This window comes from Saccostrea cucullata, unplaced genomic scaffold, assembly GCF_032062105.1.
Source record: "Saccostrea cucullata isolate Sc308-1 unplaced genomic scaffold, CSIRO_AGI_Scuc_v1 ctg1810, whole genome shotgun sequence".
Lineage (NCBI taxonomy): Eukaryota > Metazoa > Mollusca > Bivalvia > Ostreida > Ostreidae > Saccostrea > Saccostrea cuccullata.
Window position 1 is genome coordinate 154,944 of NW_026923076.1, and position 20,325 is coordinate 175,268.

Genomic DNA, 20,325 nt, shown 5'->3' on the forward strand with positions numbered 1-20,325 from the left:
CTTCCAGTTTGATTGCAAGTGATGTCGGGGGATGGAAAATTTGGTTAGATGCTGCTAGTTCCATAAATCAAGCAAAATATGTCGTAGACCGCAAAAAGTTACATTTTCTTACTACTTCCGGTTTTGCGAGGAGTAATGGTATTTATCGACTTTTGACAATTCAGGCTTCATTTCTGGCTGACATCCAAGTTACACTTCAGGTCAGTGTCACGAATGACAGAAAAAGACCGGCCAGGATACGTATATAGCTGACTGTCTCCGAAAGGAAATATAATCGAAGAAAATAAATTAGCATACTGTGGAAGTACTTTTTTCCGCATGGTACAAATTAAAGCTATGTACGTGGTCAAATATTTTTCGCGGAAATTTGTACAAGTGTACTTAATATGCAAGTCATATAGTGACAGTCTGTGAAATCCGCGTAATTTTCAACCTGCGGATTAAACGGTTATTGAGATTTCGTGGAAAAAAGTTTACCTACTGTATTCCCAAGTTATATGACGTACACATATGACGTCATCCGTGGTATTTTTTTATGAAAATGACCTAAACAGCATAACAGAATGAGAAAGATTTCACTTTATAATGTACATTGTATACACGTTTTTATTTATTTTCTCTAGTTAACTTACATCTCTAAGTACCAATATTACGAAATATTGTGTTCTAAAATTGACGTCATGTTGCCTACTATGACTTCAAATGTATCACTGATTTACTCAAGATAATATATCCCGAATGCTTCCTTATAACCCCTGGGAATCTCTGGGTACTTGATTTCTTATTGTCTTCAAAAAAGTACATGGACATGTTTTTGAAAAAATAATTTACTGGTACATGTAGGTGCTTCAAATTGGACTTGAAATAAAAGATCAAATCTTTAACTCTAATTATATAAATATATATGTAATGCCACAATTAAGATTGTGACGTCAAATTAAAACCTTTTTTTGCATTACAAGCACTTTTTAGCTGTCCATATTGTTTGTTTCACTCATATATGTTTGTCATTTTCAGGTATTTATTCAAGAACTTAAGGATATCTGATCTAAAGCCAGGAAGGATAACTCCAAAAATTAATATCTAATTTGAAATGCATCGAATTGAAGCTTGAAAATGAATTTTTTCATGCAACAATTTTTATTTTATTAATCTTTATAAGATTCAAAGTATTTGGAAGTCTCAGAAAAGGTATAATAAAAGTTGACATTTGTACCCTATCAAGGAGAAAAAATTAATACAGTTTTAGAGAACTCAGATTTAGTAAATACAGCTATGGAAACTAATACTTATTAGCATGATATGAAATGAGAAGTGATTTGTGGTGTCTTGCAATGATAGCAAAAGCCTTTTACTCTATGTATTATAACATAAACGGAAATAGAAGACACAAAATACCAAATAAGTATAAGAATCATAAACGGTTCTCTGAATGCCTGGATACCTATAGTTTTTTAACCGAAAATATATTTGTTGATCAATTTGCAAATAGAAAATGCATATCTGATATTCGGCAATAATATTGAAGATTTGACAATTTTCCATATATACTGACCATTCTTGTTACGATTAATATAACCGGTTAATTGGTCGAAACCGTAGTTGAAATTGTTTTATATTTATTCTCATCACTTTTTACGTTTATAAGGCATGACGTAAGCTTACTGTACATACAATCCTAAAATCTATCTGTCTGAAATGGAATAGTGAAAAGCATTTCAAATTTCTCGTAGATAGATTCGTAAGTGAAAACGTTAAGCAAAACATGAAGATTTTTCTATAAAAATGGCTAATGGTCTACAAATTAAACAATATACGTAAGTTTATCGTTTTAAAGGTTAAAAAGTTTATCTATTTCCATCTTAAGTTCTTATAAATGTATTTCTATTTCACCCAAATGAAAAAAGGGGGAAACAATTAAAATACTATAACAACCTACTAACAAAACACTGTTTTGAAAGTATTCCGATAGTATAGCAAATTACATACAAATGAGCTAACAAAACACTATAACAAATTACTTTAAAAAAACTCTAACAAACTACTTACAAAACATTTAACATATTACTTACAAAACACTCTAACAAACTACTTACGAAACACTGTGTTTTGACAGTATTCCAATAGTTAGCAAATCACATGCAAATGAGACTAACGAAACACTCTGACAAACTACTAACAAATCATAAGTAACAAATCATCAATAAAGCACTAAATTTGAATTTTTTATATTATAATTAACAAATCCACAAGTCTTTGAAAACATCTAAACAAAATCTCATTTTGAAACATATACACTTCTTGTTTCATAGTATTTTGAATTTCAGGATTGACATTATTGGTCAATTAATAAACAATAGCGATATAATTCTCAAGTCATTGGACACTTCTCCAATCACACACTATTTTCATAGAATTTTCAAGAATTATAATTTATCACTTAATCCAATGCTTAAAACTGATCTAAGCTAGTATATGGATTAAAGGTCATTAGACTATCTTACTAACCCAATAAAAACAGGCCATATACACATCCACATTCACAGATTGAAGGTTACAGTGTAGTCCAGTAAAAAGGATCTTTATGTCATGCAATAAATATACGTATTTTATATCCAGAATCATCCTGAATTTGCTTTTTCCAATCAGGGATCAATATATGTACTAACACTTTGCATGTCCCTTCACCAATCTTTTTGTTTCTCTCTGACCTAGAGCTGGTGGTTTGAAAATTGGCGCAAATACCAGTCTAACACAGGATGTAAATAGATAAGTTGTTTTTGGAAGATAAGCTTTCACTGCTCTTAGATATTTCAACCCTAAACATGTCTGCAAATCAAATGAAATGCTAACCACATATTACTTTGGTGCAGACAAGTGTAACGGAATACTTTCAAAATGCAATTTCATTCTGCAGAACGTATAGAAACATTAATAAAACACCAACATTGTAATGAAACATTTACAAAATACCATGCCACCCCATCCTGTAAAGTCTTGCATTGATGTTTTGTTAAATGTAACACTTTCAAACGTACTAAGAAAATATAAAAGTAGGATTTGGAAGAGTTTTGAAGATATTTTGCAAGTATTTTGTTAGATTTCTTTTCCATTTGAGCAATTATGTATACAGAATGCATTTTATTATACTTTCGGATTTTCCATCCGTAGAAAATGATTTTAAGAAAACCTTAAACTTTTCAGTATGTAAAATTGTCAAAGAAATACAAATTTTAAGATACTTTTTACACATTTAAAAAAACTCTTATCTATATCTCTCCCTCACTCAGAGTAAATGATGAAAACAAAAATCCTGGACCTTTCAAACTTGTACTTTACTAGTTTGAAGGAAAACACCTACTTCCAGGTTAAAAGTTTAAGAACCACAGCATCATGGTAGCTATAATATGTTGGAAGCCTGGAAACCTCTATCTGGATGGGTCCAGATACATATACGTGGTCTAATATAGTACCCCTTTCTGTAGTGCAAAAATTGACTACTTGTCTAAAACCAAGGTTACTCATGAATGTTTGAATAGGACCTCCAGATTTCGCATCTTCATTAAAATCTCCATGAAAGATAAGATGCTTGGTAAACTTTCTGTAGTATTCAATGATGTTTTGGAGGCGATCAATAAATTGGGGGACACTAAGAGTACTTGGTCGATAAATAGTTACAATTAACATAGCATGTTCAACAATTTTCACTGCGATACCTTCAACATTCTTGACGGGAAGAGAACTAACTATCTTCTCAATTTCACTATCTTTGGTATACAGTGCAACTCCTCCACCCCTTGCAAGGCGGTGTTTTCGTGTTTGATCATTAGTGTTGTCATATAGATCTTCTCTCGCTTTGTGATGAAAACTGTAGTCTTCAATATCGAAACAAGCAGTAATTTGTTCTGATCGTAACCAAGTTTCTGTCAAGCAGATGATTTCTGCATTTCTGAAACGGATATCACGTTCAAAATCCGGAAAGTGACCATGTAGACTCTGAATGTTGTGCAGAACAATTATGTTGCACTCTGATGAGTTCAAGGGATATGTTTGAAGACCTAGCATAGGCATTTCACTTAGTGCTGTTTTCACTCCTGAATCAGCATATATTTTCTTTACTAGCCCGTTTTCATTCTGAGTTTCTATGAATAAACCTTGTTGAGATGTCACTCTTGACAAGGCAACATACGCTTGTCCTGGTGAAAATGTACGATCTAAATTCACCACTACTTTTTCAACAGTCATTCCCTGTACTTTATGAGCTGTGCAAGCCCATGCTAAACGCAATGGAAACTGATGTCTCATGACTGTTCTCGATTTCTTTTCGGTCATTTCTTCTTGAACTCTTTCAACTAAAACAACATTTCCCTTCTGTGTTTTTCTCCCCGATTGCTTTCCAACATTCTTGTTGTCAAATATCACTCCAATGCCTTTTACATTTGATTTGTTCTCGCCATACAAGAAATGTGTTATATATCCCACCACTCCATTAACAAGTCCATCTTTAACATCACAATTTCTTGTAAGCATTACCCTTGCGTTTACAGCAAGTAGCAAAGAACTTCCAAGGCTGTCAGTTTTTGATCCTTTGAGTGGTTTTTCTCTCAATGTAAGTTTTCCTGATGTCGAATTTTTTTGAAAATCCTGTGCTTCAATGTCCACAAGATCTTTACAGGTTTTCCTTAGCATTGTTAGATTGTAAGTATTCACTTCTTCATTTGTAGAGAACACATGGAGAACGTCTTCAGGTCCTTCTCTGATGCAATCAGCTATGATCAACTGTGTTTCATTCGTTAATGGCTGATCAGGTTCCCTAATTCGCAAGCTATTCAAAGCAGTTGCAAATGGTATATCTTGACGTTGCCTCATAATTTCACTTAATTCAATGATTTTGAAGAATTCACGCCAAAAGTCAACGGGATATGAAGTGTTCTCTTTGTACAATCTCTCATCTTTGCGTTGCTTCACAGGAGGGAGTTGATAAAAGTCGCCAACTGCAATTATACTCACACCACCAAATGGCTGTTTACACTTCTTAATTTGTACAAGTCTCTCGTGGATGTAGAATAGAAGTTTTTTGTAGACCATTGAAACTTCATCTATTACAAGAATCTGCAAATCTCTCAGCTGCACTCTTAACTCACTTAGACTCTGCTCTTTCAATGGTTGGTATGGCAATGGCAAATATTTTGTCAAGGCAAATATGTGATGTAAAGTATTTCCACCTATATTGAATGCCGCTGTTCCCGTGAAAGCTGTAAGTAGCACTGGTACACCATCTGGCGAGGATAGACTTGGCGCAAATAATCGGGTTGCTTCATAATGTATTGCCTTGACGACGTGACTTTTTCCTGTACCTGCACCTCCTGTAATAAAAACGTGCAGTGGATCAAGCTTCTCTCCAGCGATTTTTTCTAAACACCAGTTTCTAACGTGGTAAAAGATGTTCTTCTGCCTTTCGTTTAAATTTTGTAAGACCGGTAATATTTCTTCCCTTGAATGATTATTCTGCTGAATATGATACAGCACATCGGAATTTGTCTCATTTTGCATGTCGGGAATTTCTTCTGCAACATTTTCAAGTAATCCATCTACTTTATTTTTATCGACAGTACATTCATCTCTGATTACTTCTGTTTCTGGACAGAGGTTAGCCCATGCGTCTTCCGGTTCACCTATATTTTCGAACGTCTCCATTGCCTCTGTTATCACTTCTTCATTTGCTGCATACCGAGCATGATTTAGGTCAACCACTGATTTGACAGACTGTACACTTCGATGACCTTTTATTCTTATGTGCCCATTTGCATAAAATGATTCGTATAAATCGAACCCTGGTGGTTTCAGTTGTATTTCATTCCAATGGGGTAAGAAAAGCTGGAGTAGCGACTGGTAATATTTTTCAGATGTTTTCTCTGCATTGAATCTTGGATACCTAATCACAGCTGGCATTGTACGTGTTCTTTTCTGGATATATCCCTTTGAGTTTTGCAGCTCAAACACATTTTTGTTTTCATTTTTCGGAAGCTGAGACTTTGCTAGGACTCTGAATTCAGAACAAAATTCTGCCAAACACATGTTTTGAAAAAGTGGTTTGTTTGGTCGATTTTCGTACCTCTCTATTATATTTGTCATCCAAATTTCATCGTCATCTTCGTCTACTTCCTCGTTATTTTCGTGACTTTCTCTTTTTTGCCTTTTGAGTTGAGAGAGTGGCTTACTTAAACGTGTAGGGTTTTCTCCAACAGGCACGAAAACGACTTTTCTTGAACATTCTTTCATTTTTAAATTGCAAACACGGTATACTGCCTCTTGCACACTTACTTCTCTGTGATGTAGATAAGCAGATCCGATTCTCTTTAAAGTTTGATGTGCATCGAGATTTCCCTCTTCTGCCTCTACTTTTGTTTGCTTTAGTAGCATACCCATTTCTCTTTCAGATTTAGAAATGTACGAGATTATATATACTATGCAACTGAAAGGATCTAACACAAACTGAATATCCATATTAGCATCCCAACATTTCAAGAGGCATGGGTTATACTGATTAATCCAAAGGTCACTGGGATTTCTTTTTAGAATAATGGATTTTTTTTTCGTCAGTATGTTGTGTGCTTCTTCATACATTTCCTGAGTCAAAGGAATTTTACTGAAAATTTCCTCAGTTGATTTTAACTCATTTGATTCATTCTGGACTTCATTCCAAACAGCTAATAATATGTCTTTCGCTCGGGATTTGCCTAAATTTGATAGCGTTGTCTGTTCAGGATTCTCCGTGTCATCTTCGTCAGATGGTGAACTAATAAACGTGCACTGAGAAGGTGGTCTAGGATAGTTAAATCTACACTCCGTTCCTTTCTTCCTACACGATTTTGAGTGCTTCTTACTATGTTGTTGAACTGCTAGGACTATGCTTCGCAAGACTGGATCATCTTTCTCTGAAGGCACTTTGCACGTTACATGTTTATCGATAAAATCGCAAACAGCTTTCTCACCATGTTCTTCAAGTTTCGGTGCATTTTCAACCCAGTACAAACAGTGCATGTGGGGTGAGCCTCTCTGCTGGAATTCGACTCTTTGAAAGAAATCAACAATTTTTCCAATTGGATTTGATGGAGAACAAACAACATCTCTGTGAAAGACATGGAATCTGTGCTCAAACATCCTTGCAACAGTTACTGGGTTACTCCTTAATATTTCGTTCTTCTGTGACCAGTCTAAGGTATTCGGATCTCTATCATCATTCTGTTGCTTTAAAATTGTTCTAATTGCATCATTCCATCTATGTTCTGCAGCAGAAAAAGAGCAAAACCATGTAGGTATTCCTAACTGACGGAGCATAGCAAAGAGATCCTTCTGTGCAGAAGACCAGTATGCTGGTGTTCCACGAATTGGTTGCATGAATCTTAATGCTTCATCATTCTGTAGTAATTTACGGAGAATTTCTGGATCTTGTACCATGTCTGACGTAACCAACTTTCCTGTCCCTATTTTTGAAACAGATTTTCTAATAGAAATTTGAGTTTTCTCTATAACCTGATTTAATTCCGACATAAACTGGCTAAAGAAGATGTAATTGCTATCTTTTGCAAATCTATCATCTGCATTCATGAGTCTGTTGTTGAAATATCTAGCTAATGTAATTCTTGTTGCTCTCTCCTCATTCCATGAAAATTTTCCACTTGGGAAATGAAAGGGAAAAGATTTTGCTTCATTGCCGGGTTCTTGTAACATTCGGACTGGGTTTCTTCCTTCGCCGGGTGCGATATTGTAAATATCATCAAAATAATGGTCGAGAACTTCCTGTGCAATATCGACAGGTTGTAGGCAAGTATCAATAGCAACCTGTTGAATTTCATCAATCTCATCGTCTGTTGCCTTTCCTTGTTCCTGTCCCTCATCTTTGATGTCCTCTTCATCTGTATTGTCTTTCTTCCAGTTTGTATCTACATGTATTTTTACATTTTTGTACCACTGATTGTTCTTTTTTAAGTAATTAAGGGCTGTAAAAACATGGTTTGGGTTTACAAACTGGTATTCAAAATAACCACGATAATTTAACTTTCTTTTCAATTTCACTCTCAACAATAAATCATCACCATGCTTTAGTGGTAAGCTTGTAGCCTTTTTCAAATCTGATGGCACACACACAACAGGCCCATGTATATTTCTCTGACCACCCTGAGGAAGAGCCATAACCTTCATAAAGGGAATGTGTAAGGCAATAAGATGCTGTTCTAAACTGTTTAAGTCTCTAAGTTCCCTTGGGATATCTTCCAAATACATATTATTGACTGTTGCCTCTGCTGGGATGGTTCCACTCAGAATCTTTCTATGACATGTATAGCAAATCCATAGGGTAGACTTCGAGCAATCTTCTGGGCAAGATTCTGTACACTGATGCAAACAATTTTCCTGAATACACAATTCTGCAACAGGTGCAGCACGTTCATTCTTTTGATATATCTGTCTGTCACATTTAAGGACCTGATTGACAAATAACAACCGATTGCAACAGCAGCATGCAAAATCGATTCCTTTGAATGTGTTTTCTTTAAATAATGCCAATATCTCTTCTTCTTTTTGCAAATTTGCACGCCTTGCAGCCCTTTGCAATTTGACTGTCTTTTTCTTCAATTTTTTAGCATTAGAGCTGGAGTTATATGCCTTTTTACTGCATGCCATTGCATTTGACCTGAATGCAACATCAACTGAGTATCTCTTTGCTCTTGATGCAAGAACCCTTTCCCTGAAATTTTTATCTGCTCTATATCTTTTTGTTCCAGCACTATTAACTTTATTTCTGTATTCCTCATTAGAACGGTATCTCTCTTGTGCCCTATGTTTCACATCTTTCTTATATTGTTCATCATTTCTGTATTTTTCAGTCCCCCTTTTTTTTGCTAGTTCTCGGTATTCTTTGTCACTTTTGTATTTTTTCATACTTTTACTTTTGACCTCATCTCTGTATATACTGTCTGCGCTGTATTTTTTAACGCCCCTCCTGTTCACGTCTTCTTTATGTTTCTCATCTGTTTTGTATTTCATTATGCTTCTCCTTTTCATATTCTCTCTATGTACAATGTCAGTCTTGTATTTATGAATACTTCTCATCTTAACATTCTCTTTATGGGCTTCATTTGTTGCATATTTTGCGACACTTGCTTTCCTCTTTTTTTCCCTGTTTTCCACATTCCCTTCGTACATGTTCCTACATCTTGATTTTGTGTTGCTTTTGTACAGAGGGTCATTTTTATATCTCTCTCTATTCCGTGTTTTCACGAGACTTTGAAATTCGTTATCCTCTTTGTACTTTCTATATGCTACGTTTAATTTTTCATTTCTGAATTCCGAGTCTTCGTGATATTTTCGTCTTAATGACTGTCTGCGTGTAACGGCAGCACTGTCTTTCTTGATCATCTTTGAAGGATTGATTCTTACAGTTTGCATTCTTTTACGATTTTGCTTTCTCTTCACATAACTCAGGTTAAAGGGACTGGATTGCAATACAAAAGTATTAATCGTTTCCAATTCTCGTCCACCAACATCAAGAGCAACGTCATAATGATTTTGGTGATTATGACACAGGTAAATGGCACCTAATCTTTTTTCAGTAACACTAACACCGACTCTCTCTGCTGAAAACTTTAACCAACGATTGTTAGAAAACGTGTAAATATCAACACCTAGTAAGTGAGACATGGCTTTGATTTCTATTTCTGTTGCCCAAGTTCCAGTTTTTTCCATCGAAGACATTAAAACATGATCTTTTACAGATCTTTCACCAGCTCTTAAATATGACTGGAAATAGTCTTCCTTTTCTAGCAAATGTTTACATACTGCACTACGTAGGTCATAATGATAATCCTCTGAATTTGTTAAACAAAAGGACACTGCCCTAAAAAAACAATTGCCATCTCCAGAAATTTTGTGCTCATCACAAGGTTTCCCTAAATCTTTTTCAAATGGCTGATTTTCAAGGGGAACTGCTAAACACAAGAAAGGAATTTTTAAATTTCCACATATTTCTCTCTTTGTGTCAGAAACGAGGGGAACGAAATTGAACTGCTCGTCTTTACTTGAGACATAAATCAAATCATCATTTTCATTTCCTGCATCAAAACTCGTAATTTTTGATGGATAGGCATCCCTTGATGATTCATCAGAAGACAGTGTTCTAGAACTGATATCCTCTTGTTTTTGCTCAAATTGAGAGCTGGACTTTGAAACACACTTCATTTTGCAATTTGCTCCAGTCAAATTACATTCAACATTTCTAATATACCCCATGGATCTAGCAAGAGTCTGTAGATACACAAATACTTGGTCTAAATTCCCAAACAGAACTCGTGTGCTCTTACCACTTACACTTAATAATCCTTCAGAAGACCTTGAATGTGAATCAAAACTAAAAACATAGGTAATCAGAGATTACAGAGCTCACCTCAACGAATGTTGTCTTTAAGTAAGGCAAAGTCACACAATTAACCAACAAAAAGTATACATTCCAAGAATGAAAATATTTTTAAAAGCAATTTTGATCTGATACTTTGAAATAGACCTACATAAAAAATTTAAACTACTTCTTCTTCATGAAAATGTAATGAAAATCCAGCATCTGAAGCAAATTTGCGACTTTTCATCTCTTGATGCAGCATTTGTACAAGTTTGGTTTATACAATGTTATATAAGCCTTATAGATTTTGGTAATAGACCTGCAACCGTAACTTTTACCATGTCTATTATCTGAAAAATGTATGTCCAATTCAGCATCCGAAGCAAGTCCATTAGTGTGCATCCTTATATGTATCATCCATGCAAGTTTGCTCATTATAGGGCTCATAGTTTATTGGAAATGAAACATGCATCAAAACTAACATTTTCACTCATCTACAAAAAGTAGGTCAGATTCAGCATCCGAAGCAAGCCTGGAAGTATGCATCCTTAGATCGTCTATGCAAGATTGGTCATTTAAAAACTCATAGTTCCTTGGAAATGAAACCTGCACCAAAAACTTTTAACTATTCACTCAACCGGAAAATGTAGGTCAGATTCAGCATCCGAAGCAAGCCTGGTAGTGTGCATCCTTAGATGTATCATCCATGCAAGTTTGGTCAACATATGTCTTAAAGTTACTTGGAAATGAAACCTGCACCAAAAACTTTAACCTGTTCGCTCAACTGGAAAATGTAGGTCAGATTCAGCATCCGAAGCAAGCCCGATAGTATGCATCCTTAGATGTATCATCCATGCAAGTTTGGTCAACATAGGGCTTATAGTTACTTGGAAATGAAACCTACACCAAAAACTTTAACCTGTTCACTCAACTGGAAAATGTAGGTCAGATTCAGCATCCGAAGCAAGCCCGGTAGTATGCATCCTTAGATGTATCATCCATGCAAGTTTGGTCAACATAGGGCTTATAGTTACTTGGAAATGAAACCTGCACCAAAAACTTTAACCTGTTCACTCAACCGGAAAATGTAGGTCAGATTCAGCATCCGAAGCAAGCCCGGTAGTATGCATCCTTAGATGTATCATCCATGCAAGTTTGGTCAACATAGGGCTTATAGTTACTTGGAAATGAAACCTACACCAAAAACTTTAACCTGTTCACTCAACCGGAAAATGTAGGTCAGATTCAGCATCCGAAGCAAGCCCGGTAGTATGCATCCTTAGATGTATCATCCATGCAAGTTTGGTCAACATAGGGCTTATAGTTACTTGGAAATGAAACCCACACCAAAAACTGCACCAAAAATGTTAACCTGCTCCAAAAACATTAACCTGGTCATTCCTTTGCTGAAATTGCAGCATCTGAAACTTTGTCTGGTACAATAAAACACACTAAAACCATCTTCCATGCATGTCTAATCAGTATAGGACACAGAAGTAATTAAAAAGAAAACTGCTCCAAAAAACTTAACCTTAACCTGGGACGCCGACGCCGACACCGACACCGACGCCGACGCCGAGGGTATCACATAAGCTCCCCCCAACTTCGTTGAGGTGAGCTAAAAAACATCTTCTGTTTTCCCAATCACTAACGTGTTTCCCCCAAAGCAAACAAAACATCCATCAGTCCCTGTAAGAGCAAGTTGTAATGCTTCTTCCAAACCATATGCTCCAAAATCAGAATAGTCAAAACCTTCTTCTGGCAAAATGACACTTGTTAGTGATCTCTGTGTTGTAAATTCATAAGATCGATCGAAGCATTCAAATAGCTGGGGCAATTCTTCTACAAGCAAGTATCTATCAGTTATTGACGAACTTCTTTGCAGATAAGTATACAATTCGTCACCAGTTACTAAAATCTTGTTCATGTCCATTGTTTTCCAGTACTTGCTGTTTTTTGCTTTGTGATAAGATAATCCAGCCAGACAATTAGCAACACACTGAGATCCAGCATTAGCTCCAAACATTGGATCGCCTTGATGAAAAGAACCCTGAACATAAGTTAGGCACCCTGATTTTGATTCCCCACTTGCCATTTTCTCCTCATTATCATTATTCATATCCAATAATGCAATCTCTTCACATGAAACATTTTCATTCTCCATTTTCAGTATCTTAAAATCATCTACACCTTCATCCTTTTGCCATTCACACAAGTCAATAAGATTCTTATTCACCTCTTTGACATATGTACATTCTTTCTCAAATTGGTCACTTTCAAGCCTTCCAAATATATTCTGCTTGATCACTTTCTTCTCCCTCTCATTTATATTTCTTTGTGTATCAAGAGCATTTTCTAATTTCTCTTGTGTTTCATATCTTTCCATTACAATTTCATTCTTTTGCCTTTCATACATAGCATCTAATTTCTCTGACTTGTAATTCTCTTTAAGTTCTGTAAAATTTCCATTTAAGACACGTTCAGATTCTGTTAGAGTACTGTCTTTATATCCCACATCTTTTTTTAGTATACTACTGGTCTCCTCCATCCTAGAGGTATCCAGCTGCGTCTGACCTGCTGGGCTAGGCTCAAAGCCATCATCGTACCCAGGTACCCTCGCTGGAGTACAAACCCACGCTGGGGAGTCAGGGGACAGTGCCTTGTCACCGTGATGGACAAACAGACGACTTCCCCGAGGAGATGACAACCTCGGGGCATTTGGGTGCATTTTCACTCGAGGTGAGGCCTGCACCCTGGCCAGGGGTTTTTCCTCAATAGGCGGCAACCCCATAAAGCCTTGCCCCGGAAGATTACCGGGAGGAGCTGACACAGCTCCATCCAGTGTTCCGCAAGGAACAAAGGAATCTGCCACAGGCTCATCTGCAAAATCTTTTGTGGACGACTGACACTTCTGCTGTCTTTTCAGCCTTTTCCGTAATTTGTCTTTCTGTCGACGTTGTCTACCATCATTTTTTTTTCTCTTAGGCATCTATAATAAACAAAAACTGGTACTTATTAACTGTTCCAAACAATGAATGCACTTAACAAGTAAATTTCAAGGCAACATTTTACAATACAATGCATGACTAAGGCTATTGATATGCTAATGCAAAAATATTTGAATCTGTGTACAAAAAAATTCAAAATGATATCATGTTAAAAAAAAATTAACTAAACCGATCTTTTCACCCAAGACAAGCCATAGACTAAGCATGAAGCTTCAACACTCTTAGCTGCAGAACTGTACCTCTCAAGAAAAAATATATTGACAGACTGGAGAGCTACAGTACCATCCATTGAAAAAAACCTGTACATTTATTGCGAAAAAAAGTGTTCCGTTTCTCATTTTTTTTTCTCTGTGTTATTAGAACTGTCATATTAAACATTACTAACCGGTTATAGCGAAGTCCTGGGGACCTGTTAATTTAATTCGCTATATCCATAATTCGTTATATCCGTATAACGAATTCGCATAACCATATTAAGCGAAATCACTATATACATGTTTTCCTTCAAGTTTTACTACCAAATATGTTAGGGAAGTAAATATTGGGAGAAAAATCCTTCGATAACCAAGGTTTTATTTTGCATTGAAATTTTATATACATTCTAAAATAAAATAAATTCAGTTCAATTCATCAAATTTTGAGATCCTTGAGAGTTCATTATAAAAGATGTAAATTTCATTAAATTTTACCTCAGCGGGACTCAAAATCAGTTCGCTATATCCGTAAATTCATTATATCAGAGTTCGTTATAACCATAAAATTTTACAAAGATTTGTTAAGAATATAGCCTGGGACCCTAAAAAACTTCGCTATATCAGTGAATTCGCTATATCCGTGTTCGTTCTAAACAAGTTTTACTGTAACATATTCTTTTATTGTTTCCATTCTTTCAATGTTTCCATGGCAAGGCATTCCTTATAATTGTTTTTAATACCCTCCTGGCCCTGAATTTGAAATCATCTAAAATTTTGCCTTTTTATACTGCCATTTTAATTTGTAAGAGAATTCGGTTCAATGTTCTTTGTACAGATGTCAATAAACTGCTAGAGAAATTGATAAAGAAGTAAGAACTTTTTTAAAATCAAGCATTTTTGCAATTGAGGAAAGAATTTGGAAGGATTAATCCAGAATCAAGCAGATCTTTTTTTAGCAGAATAAATACAGTTTTTTCAAGGATTTGCACTGAAGCTCTCCGGTGTCAATATATTTTTTTGAGAGCTATAATTCTGCAGCTACAATGCTCCACAATGATTAAAATACAAGAGGCCCAAGGGCCTCAAAGGCCTTGAATTGCTCTTCAACCTATCTTTTATATGTGAAGCCTCTAACCTTAAGTATCCTAAGACCCAAGTTGCATCAACTGACAAAGTTTGATGATTCTTAGCCAATTAGGACTGAAGATATTTTAATAAAGATATTTAAAAAAAACCACAAGTACGTCACAGTGACCTACTTTTAGATTTAAGTTTTCTGGGGACTCAAGATGTATTATTAAACAAAGATTAAAAATTCTAGGCCAATGAGTATTTGAGATATTTAAATTAAAGTAGTTCAGCCACCAGGGGTCATGATTTGAACAAACTTCAATCTATGCTATCTGAGGATGCTTCCATATACATTTCATCTTTCCTGGCACAGTGGTTCTTGAGAAGATTTTTAAAGAATTTTCCTATATATTTCTATGTAAAACTTTGATCGGTCATTGTGACCCTGCCCTTATCCCATGGGACATGATTTGAACAAATCTACATAACCTGAAGATGGTTCTCTATAAGTTTCAAGTTTCCTGGCACAGTGGGTCTTGAGAAGACGATTTTTTAAATATGCCACCTAATTTTCACTATTTTTGAATGATCTTCTCTTGAATATGGGCGTGGCCCTTCATTTGAACAAACTCGAATCCCCTTTACTAAAGGATACTTTGTGGCAAGTTTGGTTGAAATTGGCCCAGTAGTTCTTGAGAAGAAGATGAAAATGTAAAAAGTTTACAGTCAATGATGACGACGCCAACGACAATGGACGACGGACAAATTTTGATCAGAAAAGCTGACATGAGCCTTTTGCATAGGTGAGCTAAAAAGTTTCCGCACACTGCACACCGCACAAATGGCCATAGCATTAGCTCTTTGAGCCTTTGGCTCAGAAGAGCTAATAATCTTGAAGACAAGAGGCCCACGGGCCACATTGTTTACCTGAACAGCTTTGACCATGTAGTTCATTAGGCAATTTAAAATTTACACTATTCTCTCATGCTTTCGCATAAGTTTCAACTTTTCTAGCCCAGTACTACCCAAAATAAATATATTTAAATATTTTTCCTATATACTTCAATGAAAAACTTTGGTTCCCTGTTGTGGCCTTGCTCCACCCCTGGGGGTCTTGATTTGAACAATTTAGAATCTACACTACCCCAGGATGCTTTTAAACAATTTTCAGCTCTCTGGCCCAATTTCTTTAAAAGAAGTTTTTTAAAGTTTTCTCCTCTATATTTCTATGTAAAACTTTTATTCCCTATTGTGGTCTCGCATTACCCTTGGGGTTCATGATTTGAACATTTTAAAATCTACACTAACCCAGGATGTTGACACATAAGTTTGAGTTTCTCTATCACAGTTCTTGAGATGAAGACTTTTAAAGTTTTTTCCTATATATTTCTATGTAAAACTTTGATTCCCTACTCTGACGTCACCATACCTCTGGGGAGTTATGATATGCACAATGTAGAATCTACACTACACCAGGATGCTTCTACATAAGTTTGAGCTTTTCTGGTCCTGTGGTTCTCTATAATAAGTGTTTTTCAATGACCCCACCCTATTTTTGTCTTTCCTGAATTATCTCCCCTTGTGAAGGGACTTGGCCCTTGATTTTGATTTCCTTTTACTCAAAGATGCTTTGTACCAAGTTTGGTTAAAATTGGCCCGGTTGTTCTTGGGAAGAAGTCAAAAATGTGAAAAGTTTACAGACAGATAACGAACAAAATGTGATCAGAAAAGCTCACTTGAGCATTCAACTCAGGTGAGCTAAAATGAAAAATGCCATAATTGTGTCTAAAATCAATTAAGCGAAATTACATTCAAACTTGATCTGCAACTCATCAAGATACACTCGCATATTAAAATTCAGCTCATTATCTGCAAACTTTTAGAAAAAAAATGCAAAAAAACAAGAAGGACAAACTGACAGACAGACATGGGGACAAACACATAAAGGACAGACACAGAGGAAACCTATAGTCAACTCCGGTTTCAGGGGTCGGAGACTTATAATATCAGGTAATAATAAAACTCTACCGTATAGGATGTTTAAGTAAATAATTATTACATGCCCGGAGCAAGACCCTGTGGTACAGGGGTCCAACAAACTACCAAATATTCCTTGATAAGCTAAATAAAGTTATCAGAGTTTACCATTGTGGTGGCATAAGCATATTGGAACTATACACTGTACTTTCTATAGTAAATATACTAGTATATCAGCATAATTGTTGGGGGTGGGGGTTCATGCCACCCACTCCTCCAGCTTACTTTCTAAATGTAGTAACAGGACAAAACATGTAACCAATATTTTATTTTACATGACTATTTAACACCGCAACATTTTATAAAATGTGTTCTCCTATATATGCTTTTGTAAATGTCTTATTTCCTATTTCCTATTGTGCTATTGTGCTTAGCACATCTGCTAGAGGGAAGCACGATCAGGATTTGAATTGAATTGAACTTACATTATCTGACAATGCCTCCATAACAATTTTTTAGCTTGTATGTGGAAAAATTTATAAAGCTTCTACCTATCTATTTTTATGTTAAGGATTGATCTTTTATTGTAGCCCCACCTTTGAACAAAATTGAAATTCTTGAATTAAACTCCCTATTGATGCTTGTACATTTATTTAACAAACTATGACTTTGTTCTTCTTCAACATATTTTCTGTATGTCCCTACCTCTAACATCATTTAATGTACATAGTTGGGTAATTTTGGATGCATAGATAACTAAATGCAGTATAGCAGTTTTCCAGTGGGAAACTTTCTTATATATTCTAATGTTAAACTTTCATTGCCTATTGTAACATCTTTTCTGGCCAACTGACTAACCAGATTATTTTCAAAAATGAAGAGCTATGTCCTCTGTGCTGGGAAGAAAATTTAAAGCATTTGAAAAAAAAAAAAATAATTAAACAGATGACAAATTCAGCTTTATATGTGAAAGTCAGCAGTATATTTTTCCCCAGAAAACCAATAGAAATTAAAAGGGCTGTATTTCTATAAAAATCCTCAAAGCAAAACTAGATCGAGGTACTGTGAGCAATAAGCTCACTAAATGACACCCCCAGCCTCCCATATAGTTATAATGACAAAGCCCATGTTTTGCTATAGCAAGGAAACCTAAAATATGTGTTGTAACATAAAGTAAAATAGGAGTTGCACAATGGCAATATGAAATGAAGATTCTGTGAAAGTTTCATTAAATTTCACTCGGTGGTATAAGAGGAGTTGCGGATGAGAGATGGGTACCGCAAAGCTTAACAGACAGACGGATGTATGTACGGACAGACGGACCTACGGACATACCGATTACAGTAAACTCTCCCCCTTTTCAAGCGGGGGATATAATGAAACCTGACCTGTAATGCCTAGGTCACATTTAAACCGATGTTTGGGCGACTAAATTTTTCTGGTCTTGTCGGGTGAAAGAACATGATCGGCTGATACAGTATCGGGCGACACGGAGCATTCACATTAATTCCTAGGGACACCGATGACTTGGATAAATAACACAAAAAATCTTTTTTCTTTAGAATTCAGCAATTTTTATTCATAGATCTATATTCAGATAGGTGACGCGTGTATGTTTGCAAGGCAAAGTGGCAGAATCTTATAAAATTGTTACTCAATGTTGAAATGTGTGCAAAGTTTTATATGGAATTGCATAAAAACGACAAATGGTGCATATCTAATCAGCAAAGAATACTTAAGATTTGTTTATACCTTACGCATTAATTATTCATGTTATTTCCGTTCAAAAAATTTATATGAATCCATGAATCAAAATTTTGTTTGTGTTATGTATCCTTACTAGATTAAATATTCACAAACTTTGTCCGATCATCGAGCCCCGAGCTACAATTTCATTTTAAACTTCGGCTGAAATTTTAAACACCCTTATTGTCCAATGACCGTCTTAATTAACTGACCGTCGATGGTCGGACGATGATCGAAGGTTGGTTGACAGATAACTTCAATTTAAGGAATCGGCCACCAACGCATAAAAAAATTATAACTTGGATGGATGGACACAAAATTGGTCGGCTGACCAAAAAAGAGGTCAAAATCGGCCAAGACAACAGCCGATGAACTGACGGATATCACCCGTAGAATCCCATTTTTGCTTCAAAACCCCTCTGCAGTTTGTCGTTTTTGGAAATGTGACTGGGGTTTAACTCATAAACCAAATAAACCAAAAAACATCAGTTTAATACCAGCAAGCATTTAAAACAAGAGATCCATGAGCCATACTGACCACTATGGCTAGGAAAAAAGCAAAAATCAAAGTGGTATAATACTATTATAAGCGTAAGTGCATAAGTGGTACCAACCTACCCCTAAAATGGGTGGGTGGGGTGTGGTGGAATGATTTAAATTAACTAGAATTTACCCCGACTAAGAATTCTTACATATTTCTTTGACTTACCATGGCTTTTTTCACAAAAATTTTGAACAATACCAGTAATTCTGCCCCACCTTACCACCAGGATCATGAGTGAACAAACTTGAATCTACATTACCTGAGGATGCTGCCAATTATGAATAATAAAAAAAAAAAGACCAATCATAGCCTTGTTCTTAAGAAAATTTTTTGTAAATGTTCCCATGTAAAAATTTAATCATCCATTGTGGCCCCAACCTTCCCCTGGGAGTTATGATTTAAACAAACTTGAATCTACACTACCTGTGGATGCATCCATATAAATATGACAGTACTAATTATGGCTTGAGAAATCCAAATATTTCTCCTACAATTTCCTATGTGAAACTTTGATCGTCCATTGTGGATCCACCTTACCGGAATCAACAATAACTTTAAAATCATAGTTGTCAGCAGGACTAGCCATTTATAATTTCTACTAGCCCTGTTTATGTATCAGTAGTCCAGCAGCTGAAGGCTGGTGGCCAGTCGCCAAGCAACCAGGGGGGTAGGAGTGGGAGGAGGTACAGGAAATTTTTAAAATAAAAATGCAAAATCAATCATTCTGGCTGTATTTTGGGTAAATATTCATTTACTCTTTGTCACTCTTTAATTGTAAATTATTATACATATGGAATTTTTTGAGTAGAAAAAAGGCTTAGGTAAAATCAAAGAGAATTTCAAATCACCTTCAAAGTTTTACATTTTGACTTACAACAATAAGTATGATGATAAAACATGTTTGAAAATAAATTTAACACTTATCAGGTGCACAGTGTAAATTGTAATTATTTTTGCTGCTATGATTGAGTGTTTGGTAAAATTTACAGTAGCTCTGCATGACAAGTTACTGACATGTTTAGTAGTCCAACCTCATTATTCAGTTGTCCCGGGCCAGCAAGCTACCGTTGGACTCGAACCCTGCCCTATCCCCCAGGGTTATGATTTGAACAAACTTTAATTTGCACTACCTGCGGATGCTTTCAAATTAATGAGACCAATCAGGGCTTTGTTGTTCTTGAGAAGATTTTGTAAGATTTTTCCTATATAAAACAGTGGACCTTCAGACATCAGGACGGCAAATATCGGGATGCTTCAGTTTCAGGACGGTTTTCATAGGAGAGGATTTTTTAAACATCATTTTGTCTTGTTTAATTGGAATTCTGCTTTCAGTATGTCGATAGTCTTTTTCTCACCACAAAATGAATTTTTACAATATTATATTATGAT

At 35.6% G+C, this 20,325-nt stretch overlaps 1 protein-coding gene across 1 annotated transcript; it reads right to left on the reverse strand.

Annotated features, from left to right (window-relative positions):
• Positions 1–3,357: 3,357 nt before the first annotated feature.
• On the reverse strand, positions 3,358–10,239 carry LOC134263100 (uncharacterized). The gene is made up of 2 exons (XM_062745412.1): positions 8,959–10,239; positions 3,358–8,856 (listed from the first exon to the last, which is right to left on the reverse strand). The coding sequence occupies exons 1-2, from the start codon at positions 10,237–10,239 to the stop codon at positions 3,358–3,360; spliced, it is 6,780 nt and encodes a 2,259-aa protein (XP_062601396.1).
• Between the last annotated feature and the right edge of the window lie 10,086 nt (positions 10,240–20,325).